General features: G+C 38.9%; 1 protein-coding gene across 1 annotated transcript; it reads right to left on the bottom strand.

Annotated features, from left to right (window-relative positions):
* Window positions 1-767: 767 nt before the first annotated feature.
* Window positions 768-8,267, bottom strand: LOC146455382 (putative skeletal organic matrix protein 5). The gene is made up of 8 exons (XM_085094380.1): window positions 8,157-8,267; window positions 5,877-5,990; window positions 3,051-3,122; window positions 2,818-2,859; window positions 2,491-2,597; window positions 2,353-2,387; window positions 1,492-1,618; window positions 768-1,417 (listed from the first exon to the last, which is right to left on the bottom strand). Exons 2-8 carry the CDS (start codon window positions 5,965-5,967, stop codon window positions 902-904), a joined length of 990 nt encoding a protein of 329 aa, XP_084950506.1. The 5' UTR covers window positions 5,968-5,990; window positions 8,157-8,267; the 3' UTR covers window positions 768-901.
* Window positions 8,268-10,367: the final 2,100 nt, after the last annotated feature.

Below are 10,367 nucleotides of genomic sequence, written 5' to 3'. Positions count from 1 at the left end.
ACATCATAAAATAGGGGCTCATGATCTACGTTTAGGGCTAAATGATCAATATATTTTTCTGCCGAGCTTTATTAGCCAGAGCAAAACCTTTGTACGTCGGCGCGAGCTCGCGGGCGTGTCTATTATAACGAAAGAAATTAATTTAGATGCACAACACTGTTCAATGAACTCCTCTTAAAAAAAACATATAATGAACTGATCATAAACAGAGATTTTTAAACGTTAACTTGACCAAAATAATTTCACATATTTCTGAGCAGATTACCCCCAAATTTGGAATTCACAATTTTCATGAAATCAGTCACATGATTATATATTAGGAGTCGTCATCACTCGACGGTCTGCTCCCTATTTACCTGTTGATCATGCTTGCAAGGTGGTTTTTGATGGTTGTTGATCATGCTTGCCAGATTTTCAGTCTGTTGATAAAAATCTAAGATGAACTGTTCACGTAAAAGCTAATGAACAGTACATTTTGTTGTTCTTTTCAAAATGCTGTTTGATGAAATCAAATCCTCAAGTGCGATTGTTCGAAATAAAAGTATTTTCTATTATGCTGTAAAAGTTGGTCCTTAACCTCCGAGTCAATGGATGAAATTCCCAAGTCTGATCTTCCTGATGAAAGTTACCGAGTACTACTTTTCCTACTCTGTTGTCTGATTGAAATGATGGTATTTTTCTCTGCTTTTAGCTCGGGTACCCTACCAGGGGAGCTTAGTGGCATCTTACTCAAGCATGCGACAATGTAACGACAAAATCATCCAAGAAACGAAACCCTTTTGATCTTGTAAGCAACCGTTTATTTCGTCTTTATCCTACAAATTCCTTATTCTCAATCCCTTAAACCACTTAATTACATCAATTAACAGTTGACGGTATCTTCGCTTGAGGGTTTTAGCATTTACTGCAACAGGATATACCCCATGGCTTGGATGTGCCGATTTCCATTATCTGGACTGTGTGAAGCCTCGTTTCCACACGTGTTCGAGTTGCCAGGGTCTCCACCAGTACCAAACCCGATTCTGGAGTCAGGGGAATAGCATTCGTTTTGTTCGTTACCAAGGATTCCTATTCTTGCTCTTACACGATTATCACCACTTTTAGTGTTAAACCCTTCCTGGTTACAATTGCGCTGCAAGGAGGCTTGAGGACCAATCAATCTCTTCCACGTGTGGCGACCCAGGTTAGTGTTGCGGGTTTGCCCGTCAGCGATCAGTGAGTGCAATGAACTGGCATGTATATTTAACACAATAAACCTCTTCTGCCAGTTGACTTTCATACCGAGGCAGATCTTGTTGAAGGGCGTGCTCCAGTAGGTTGGCAATTTGGTTTCTATTTCATCAAACCCAGTCTCTCCTCCTGCACTATTGTAGGCTACTTTGTTGCTCCAATAGTAGGAATCGTGGTGGAAGGTCATCTGCAATTAAGGACAGAATCTTTTATCGTCAAAAACAGAGTGATGGGGGAGCAAAATAATTGCGAGAAGTGTACCTTTCTGCCATCAGTCTTCATGGCCGGAGTCCACCCTCCATTTCCACATCCACTGATTCCCATGTGACAGTAAACACGAACCTCTTGTGCATTAACCAACAGTGTGTACGTACCACTCACAGCAGACCTGCAAAAATGAGCCATTAAACGCTTAAATATCTGACTTGAATTTTACTGTCAACTGGCTTTGTACTTCAAAGTGCTGTTATTGCCATAAAAAGAATTTTCCCTTTCTGTCAACCAAACCCAAAATGACATTCTTGAACGGATTAGGTATCTTAGTTTTGGTTTTAATCTGAAGCTCTGAAGCGCTCGTTTCTAATATTGAAAACAAGGTAATAATTGACATTCAAACTGGACAAACTGTTGCCTTTCTTATATCTTACAATAAACTGAATTTTGTACGCATTTAATTAGCTCTTAGTTATGATCTGTTGGAGGACAGACCCATACATGACGTCATCATTAATTATTATTATAATTTATATATAACAAATAGATTCATGTTGCCGTGCATCTGTTCAGTAATAGATCACAGAAGACGTCAACCAATCGTGTTTTCGCAGCACGCGTTTCCCGCACTTGGCGACACTTACGTGTATTTCCTTCGAATTCTGATTGGCTCGTTGTGTTGTTTATATCTGTTGCGATTGGCCAAAGTAATTACTTTGGTTTTGGTTTTACGACACTTAATTGGAAAGTGCCCTATCGTTTAATGCGTTTTAAAAATAAAGGGTTGATCTGACATAAAAATAAAAGCTTGGTACGTCCTTCACAGTGGAAAGAAAGGACAAGCGATAATTTACGCCTTTAATTGTTACTTATTTTCAATAACAGGAACTGTTAATTTTGTTAACTTACGGATCTAAGTCGTACACTTCCTTACAAGAAGAAGCCTGAACGGAAAGGAAGGAAAAAATCCTGCAATGAGAACTTGAAAGAAAAAAAAATTGAAAACACTCAAGCCGCTCGGACAAAAAATCAAACCGAACTCAGTACCCGCGGGGGTGTCGTTGGCTCAGTTGTCGGCAGTGGTTGGCATGGGCAAGTTTCGTTAACCAGTGCAGCAAGGTTTTCCACCGTCGTTTTCAGCATCTCTATGTCCGCTGAAAGCAAACGATGCAGAGATATTTAGGGCATATTTATAGGGATATTCAAAGCATAAAGTTGTCTTCATGCGGAAATGGAAACCTTTAGATTCAAGTACGACTACTACTATGAACATGACTCAAGTGCAGCTGTGTTAATCTTGTCTGACAAACTAGTTTTGTTGGAAAATAAATTACCTTTCTGTTCATAATTTATGTTTGTAGGAAAATAAACTACCTTGCTGTTTAGACAACTTCTCTGCTGTCTCCACATTGATTTCTGAAAAAAAAAAAAAAAAAAAAAAGATGTAGAGACTTTGAATTCCATCTGACACGTGTATGTGATTTGAAATAATTCTATTTTTTTCTTTTCCAACCCATAGGAACGGACCATAAAGACTGAGGTTACACCTACCATGATAAATATTTTCAATCAACATTTAGCTTGCGCAATACCAAATGTTAAATTACCTTCCTGTTGTAACCACTTATTCTTCTGGTCAGTCAAATCTTTCTCCAAATCCTCAATTCTCTTCTTATTGTCTGCGAGAAAAACAGACAACTTGAAGACCAAACTCAACCTTGTAATGTACTAAAATAATTTAACCACACGAAGAGAACATGATGTAAAAACAGAGAAAGTTTAATTTGCCTCATAATTGTTAGTCTAAATCTCATTTAGGATCCGAAAGACGCTGTTAGGGAAGCAGTCAAAACTATTGCACTTGTTCATTAGTTCCGCCTCACCACAAATGGATGTGTTTTGAGGATTTCTTGTTGTGCCCCACACCCTGCGCTGTTCACATCAAAGATGGTGTTTTGGTTGCATACCCCACATTCTAACAGGTCTGACAATTGAGAAAAAAGATTATAACATCTCTGTGTTATTCTAAAGGCCAGACAATCCTTACACACACACGCACACACACTATCCATGTTGGTCAGAGTCTTCCCAATGGAATCTTAATTTTTCTTTATTTGTTAACATTTATCGACAGCAAATTTTTATTTGATATAAGCCAAACAGCGCTTTACAACACCCGCGGTTTTCCCAACTTCCTCCCTAAAAACAAATGCTTCGCTGCTTAGCTGGAAAAAGTTCTGAGATATTTAGCAGCAAAAGTCCATGCTTATGTTTTAAATTATCCACACTTGGCTGTTTTCAATAGCGCTGCGCACAGATGACGTCACGAATTTGAGACCCCTACCGTGACTCAGACAAACAAACAACTTTACTTGCCATTTCTGTGAGAGCGGAATGTGAAAATATGCCGCTCGCGAGTACTTCTGTTTGCTCTTTTACGGTTCTTACCGAAGACGACAGCGTTGCAGGCTAAAAATTTGCAAAGGATCCCGAAGATTATACTGTGGAACAACTGAGAAGGTGGTTAAACTGTAGAGGCTTAAAACAGACGGAAAACGCGGGGTGCTTTTGGGACGTGTGAGACCATTGCCTAAAATGCCACAATATTTACTAACGGCCGAAGGACTCGTAGCAGCCCCTGGCCAGAGCAACGCAGAAGAATTGCCTAACCATTCTATGGCATAATCAAAACACAGGAGGAAAATACTAAGCTCCCGCAACACATACCTCACAGTTACAGAGCGGAGCGGAGCGATAACAAAAACACAGCCTGAGCCATGAAACATATACATGTATTACTTTCTTCTAAAAAACACAGCCGTAACTAAAGCGGCCTTTAACCCTCACATTAACGCGTTGCATAGCTTTAAAAGAAGCTGCAATGCTAGAGAAAGGATCAAGAGACAAATAATAAGAAACACAACATCTTGCCACAAAAGCAAGTAGCCGGGCCCGGCAATACAAAAGCTGCAAGATAATGATTATTACACGGTTCAAATCCTATCCTTACATTCTTACAAAGATAAAATGAGAGGCTTTACTGTCACCAGACACACTGAAATGAGCCATACTAAGCCTGAACAAAATGCCACAAACGGCGTAAGAACGACAGTCGCTAAGCAGAAACAACAAGAGGTCACATACATAGAACTTTGAGATCAAAATACAAAATATGTGACACTTACACTGTAAGCACATGGCTTTGTCCAGTGACTATCGCGCAAATAATCCAGCACTAAAAGAAAATTTAAAGGGAGAGCCGCTCATTTCTTAGAGAAAAGGGTGTTCTGTTAAAGACGTACCCGTGACGGCAAAACTTTTATTTAGGCTAAAACACGCACAAGAGAGACGCGCGGGCCTGTCAACCCCATTACTACCATCGGATTCGTCGAGTTCTTTAAGAGATTTAGGCTATTTTTCTCGATACTTGACTCCCTTTTGCACTCACTCCAACAGCAATGCTTAGTGCTTGCCATTTTACGTCGAGTTTGGGAACAAACATCACATTTTAACAGATTTTCCAAACGTTTTGTCGGTAAAGAATAGCGAATGCGCGTATATTTCCTTTGAACGATATGCAATGCTTGTCTGAGTCACACAGGGGGTCCGATCTGACGTAATCTATTTTTAGAATCTGTGCGCAGCGCTATTTAGTTCAACGGAATTGTTTCTGGCCATGCAGTATGTTTTTGACGATGGCAGTTTATTTGCTTAAAGTTGTAACCACAGGGGGCCCACACAAACTATGTGACCGTTTGTATTTTGAATTTATAGAGGCAATGTATGGGAATATCGAAAATCCTCGTATTATCGTACTAGATTGCGATAGATATTCTCATTTAACATCAAAATAAACGTAGTTTTACCTTAAATGTTGTGTGTTGTCGTTCCTAAGGTTGAAGACGGCGATTTTAGCCATTTGAAGGGTTCGGCTTTGAACGTTCACTCGAGCGTAATAGAAGAGTGAGAAGGGAGGAAAACTTGTTTTGAAAGGGTTCCAGCGCCGGAGCGATGCGTTTTTTGGGGGAAAAATCGCTCCGGCGCTGGAACCCTTTCAAAACAAGTTTTCCTCCCTTCTCACTCTTCTATTACGCTCGAGTGAACGTTCAACGCCGAACCCTTCAAATGGCTAAAATCGCCGTCTTCAACCTTAGGAACGACAACACACAACATTTAAGGTAAAACTACGTTTATTTTGATGTTAAATGAGAATATCTATCGCAATCTAGTACGATAATACGAGGATTTTCGATATTCCCATACATTGCCTCTATAAATTCAAAATACAAACGGTCACATAGTTTGTGTGGGCCCCCTGTGTTGTAACCGGACACTTTCCCAATGAGCTCGCGAATTCTAGATGCGTGGAAAACTTAAGGGCATTACTGAAGAAAAATAACAAAAAAAATTGTAAAAATAAGGGCATCGCTTACCTTTGCAACGACATTTGTGTTTTTCATATCCCGCTTCAACTGAAAGCAGGCTTATAGTCAGAAGAGTCAGGAAAACAAATGCGGTCCTCATAGCAATGGTGAAAAGACAGACACCTGGACGGAAAACACAACAGATAAAATACTACAATTCAGACAGGAATCTATCCAAAAAACCGTCACTTGTGAGACTTTTTAGCATTCCTTTTTCAAACAGTTATCGGTCGGACAGTCAGTTAGTTAATCCAATTAGTCAGTCAGCCAGTCCGTCATTCCGCTTACCAGCTAGTCAGCCAGACATTCAACCATCCAAAAAGTCAGTAAGTCGGCCAGTCTGTCAATGAGTCCTTAATCCCTGCAGTTTATGGGGGGAGGGGGGGGGGGTTACCCTTTCCATACATAAGGAGTGCGTAAAGTGACGAGCCAAAGGACGCATGCGTAGGAGGCTGGTGCGTCGCGTGCCACTAGATGTTCGGCGAGATGCTTGGTGTGGACGATCCCAAGGCAAATGGACGGCTTGAGTTACACCGAGATAATTTAAGTCCTATTTCATCGCTTGGCGTGAGCAAAGTTAAGGTTACCGTATAGCTTCAGAGATGTCTCGCGTCCAAGCGATGTAGCGCATCCAATCTATAAACTGTAGATACCTAAACGCTATATCAAATTAAAGCTTATAAAGCTAGCTATCAAATTAAACCAAGGATTTTGAAATAAAATGAATTGTCGAATTTTTCACAACCTCTAAATGCGTGCGTCTGAATCCCCTTTTGAAAGCTACAAGTGAAAACAAATTTTGTTTTTTGGTAATTTAATTTGCCCCTCAGTTTCTGGACCCAAACGCCAAAAAAAAAAAAAAACGTATCTGCGTTTTGCCATTTTCAATCGCAATGAAAAGTTATAGAACATTTTCCAAATAGGATGAAAAAAATGTAGAGTGATCGTACAAAAATCGTTCTCGAGAAAAAATATTTCGAAAGAAAAAATTCGCAGACATGTTTTTTTTTTTTTTTTTTTTTGTTTTTGTTTTGTTTTTATATGTTAAACTAGCTACTGTCCAAATTTGAAGGCAAACGAACAAATTCCCTTTCAGTTTTAGATCTTTGAAGTGGCTCCTCCAAGTGAAAAAATTGATTCCAGAAAACAGCGCTAAAAATTTGGCAATTCATTTTATTTCATAATCCTTAAGCTTGGTATAGTTTGATAGCCAGCTCTATAAGCTTTAATTTGATATAAAGGTTCAGGTAACTACAGTTGAAACCGGACGCGCTACATCGCTTGGATATCAGTTCCAAGCGATCGGCATATTTGGCAAAAACATGGACCAAGGATTTGTTTCAAAATACCTCACGACATAATGTTCAAAAATAACTAGTACTTTTGGACAGTTGTTTATATGCACCGATTTCTAGTTCGGTCTTGTACGTTGTGTACCACCTTAATTAGCAACAATCTTAGATCGTCGATCATTCAACTTCTATTGACCTGGTCCCAGTTGTTCAAAGGCCGGATAACTTTATCCGCTGGATAAGGCACTATTCAGGGTCTAAAATATACTTCACGTAAAACGTTGTCCAAGGTTTTCGTACACTGCCAACCTTAACTGTGGTTAGAGTGAGCATATTCGCTTGTACAAGAGGAAATATTGAAATCTTTGCACAGATTAAAACTGACAGATAGCGACTTATCCCTTGGATAAAGTTATCCGGCCTTTGAACAACTGGACCCTGAGGTTCTAATCAGACGAATATAAAGCAAGTACAAGGTTCTGAGACTTACATTACGCAGCACTTTAGGCTGTTTTTAAGGCAAAAAATTGTGAGAAATGATAAAAAAAATAACCAAGGACGTTTCAGGGATATAACCCTTCTTCAGTGTGAAAGGAAACCGTTAGAATACGCAATTAAAATGGAGGCACGTGCGCGCACGACTGGTAGCGCAAGTGCATAAAGTAATAGTTTAAATACAGGTAAAATTAATATTGATACTGATTTGGCTAAACAGGTCCCAGTTGAAAATTATGTTCATTTCATGCTGCTTAGGTTCGATGTTTGTCCCATTGCATAAAAGCATATCCCGCACTTGGATATTAGAAATAATGGGACCCGTGGAACTCTCCGTTTAAGCTGAAGACCGGACGCCATATGCCGGACGCCGCACTTTTATTGACTAATTGGACTTGGAGTATCAACTAGAAATACAGAGCTCGCAGAAACGATCAGTCATGTGAGCGAAACTGAGAAAAAATAATTACATCGAGCAGATCTCCTGTGTATCAGAACTTACCACAAAATTCCACTAAATTTCTGAAAGGACTCTTTCGATCCTCAGATGAGCAAGTCTTGGGTACCTGGGCTAAATTGCCTGAAGAGAATCCCTTGCTTATACTGTCGGTAATTAAACTACCTGATCTCCTGCGGCTTAATCATTCGCTTCTAAGCAACGTTACGTGAAACTGAATAATGTTTAATTAAAACCTCCACTTGGGAAGAAAGACGAAGACATTTGTTTTTATTATTATTTTTATTACCAGAAGCATGTTAATAACGGAGCATTTAGCTGAAACCGGTTTAATCCTCGTCTATACAAAGTACTTATTAAAGAACTTTTAAACAGCAAGTCGCACAATTACCTTACAAATTCAATTAAGCTGTCACACTCTTTGAGTTCTTAGACGGCCAACCGAAAGTCTTCCTTCCACAATTACAGACAAAGCAGGCAAATTTGCCTTAAAACTTTACTGTTTCTTGTTAAATAACCAGTATCAGTTCATAGTTTCGAAGGTGTAATTCAGTTTATGCACAAATCAGGAAATCAATATTGTTTAACTCCCTTTAAATCCTTAACATAGCTCCGATTTTTAATTAAGGAAAACTGCAAAACAAACCGTTTTTAAACTTAAATTTCAAAACTCAGCTAGCTTGCTGGTTAGCGGAAAAGTAATCGTACGGCACTTACTTCACACTCGAGGGTTGTATTGATTTTTGTGGACGAAAAAAAATAAAGGATTACAAATGAGATGAGTCCTCAGCGTAAACGAGCGTAAACAAACAATGAATGGATTTAAAGTAGGGCACCCAATAATTGTCATGCTAGTTTGAACAATAAACAGCCAAGAGGTTGAATACTGGGAACACTAGTTGCTCTCTCACGTTAGTGCTTTCCGGTTTTGCCTATTTATTTGGGCTTTGTAAAATTGTAGGATAAGGGGCTTGTTGAGAAGCTTTTTTATGTTATGATCCGATGATTAATTTTCGTTGGCCTCTTTCCCATCATAAGATTATAATGAAAATAAAATTTAACAAAATGATCCCGGCATAAAAGGCTGGTCTGTGTTCTAGTTAGCTTATACAACAAAGCAGCTGAGGAAAAGGAACACAGGTCAGGGAGGGATACGATGTTCCACATCTAGAAATGTATAAATGGAACATCGACAATGATGTGACTGCCGAAAAACGTTTTATTGGTTAATTTTAGAAACATGATTGCGTAGGCTGTATTTCTACAAGTTATAGATTCTCGTCTTGTTCGAATGGACAACACTAGCGCTACTCAGGCTAGTTGGCTGAGGAAGGATTTTCAGTTTTTAGTCTATTCAGCTGAATTCAAACCGACGAATATTGAAAACGATCGAAATGTAACGCCAAGAAAGAACAGATTAACGAATCTCACTGGCCACTGAGATAAGTCTTGTGATTCACAGAAGAGTTCCCGTATTTGTTTACTTTTCAGACCAAAATATTCAACCTTCCTTTCAAACCAAAATCAAAAATTTTAATTTAATCACGTTGCGCCTCATCCCTAGGTTTAAGAAGAGGAATATCCTTTATCTCTACAGCTTGGACGAGGGTTATCCATTATTCCTACAAAACGTCGCTCACAGTGATTTGCCCCGTGTCCAATAATTTTATTTACTGTTAAAGCTCACATGATGGCTAATTTGGCAAACATTGTTCAGTTTGCAATTTTAGAAGTTTAACTGAATGTCAATTTAAAATAAAAACAAGCGATAGCAATGTTGACTGACGTTTCGATGACTTCATGTCGTCATTTTCAAAGTTGTGTAAGTCCGATTAGTTATATAGGGAAAACTGTGCGAAAATTTAGTTGCATGATTGTTACTGATAATTGAATGTCGGTACGTATAGTTTTTGTGCTCTCTTACCAACATCCGTTTGGGGACATTTCTATTAGTCTATAGCAAACGATTGAAAATGGCACTGTGTTTTCAATTTTCTGGATCAGTTTCAAGCGATCAGCATATTTGGTAAAAACATGGACCCAGGTTTTTTTTCAAATACCTCACGACGAAATGTTCAAAAATAACAAGTACTTTTGGACAGCTGTTTGTATGCACCGATTTCTAGTTCGGTTTTGTACGTTGTATACAATCTTATAATTAGCGACAATATTAGACCGTCGATCATTCAACTTGTTTTGACCTGTGGTTCTAACCAGACGTATACAAAACAAGTATAAACTTCTAAGACTTACAAC

The sequence above is a fragment of the Pavona decussata genome, unplaced genomic scaffold (genome assembly GCF_977016875.1).
Source record: "Pavona decussata unplaced genomic scaffold, jaPavDecu1.1 SCAFFOLD_278, whole genome shotgun sequence".
Lineage (NCBI taxonomy): Eukaryota > Metazoa > Cnidaria > Anthozoa > Scleractinia > Agariciidae > Pavona > Pavona decussata.
Note: the sequence above shows the minus strand (reverse complement) of the source record. Positions and strands in the feature narration are given on the sequence as shown.

Coding starts and splice junctions, on each gene's coding strand:
- LOC146455382 (XM_085094380.1), bottom strand. CDS start 5,967: ATGAGGACCGCATTTGTTTTCCTGACTCTTCTGACTATAAGCCTGCTT. Junction 2,598..2,817: donor GAAGTTGTCTAAACAGCAAG/GTAGTTTATTTT, acceptor GTTTGCTTTCAG/CGGACATAGAGATGCTGAAA. Junction 2,388..2,490: donor AGCCAACGACACCCCCGCGG/GTACTGAGTTCG, acceptor CTTTCCGTTCAG/GCTTCTTCTTGTAAGGAAGT.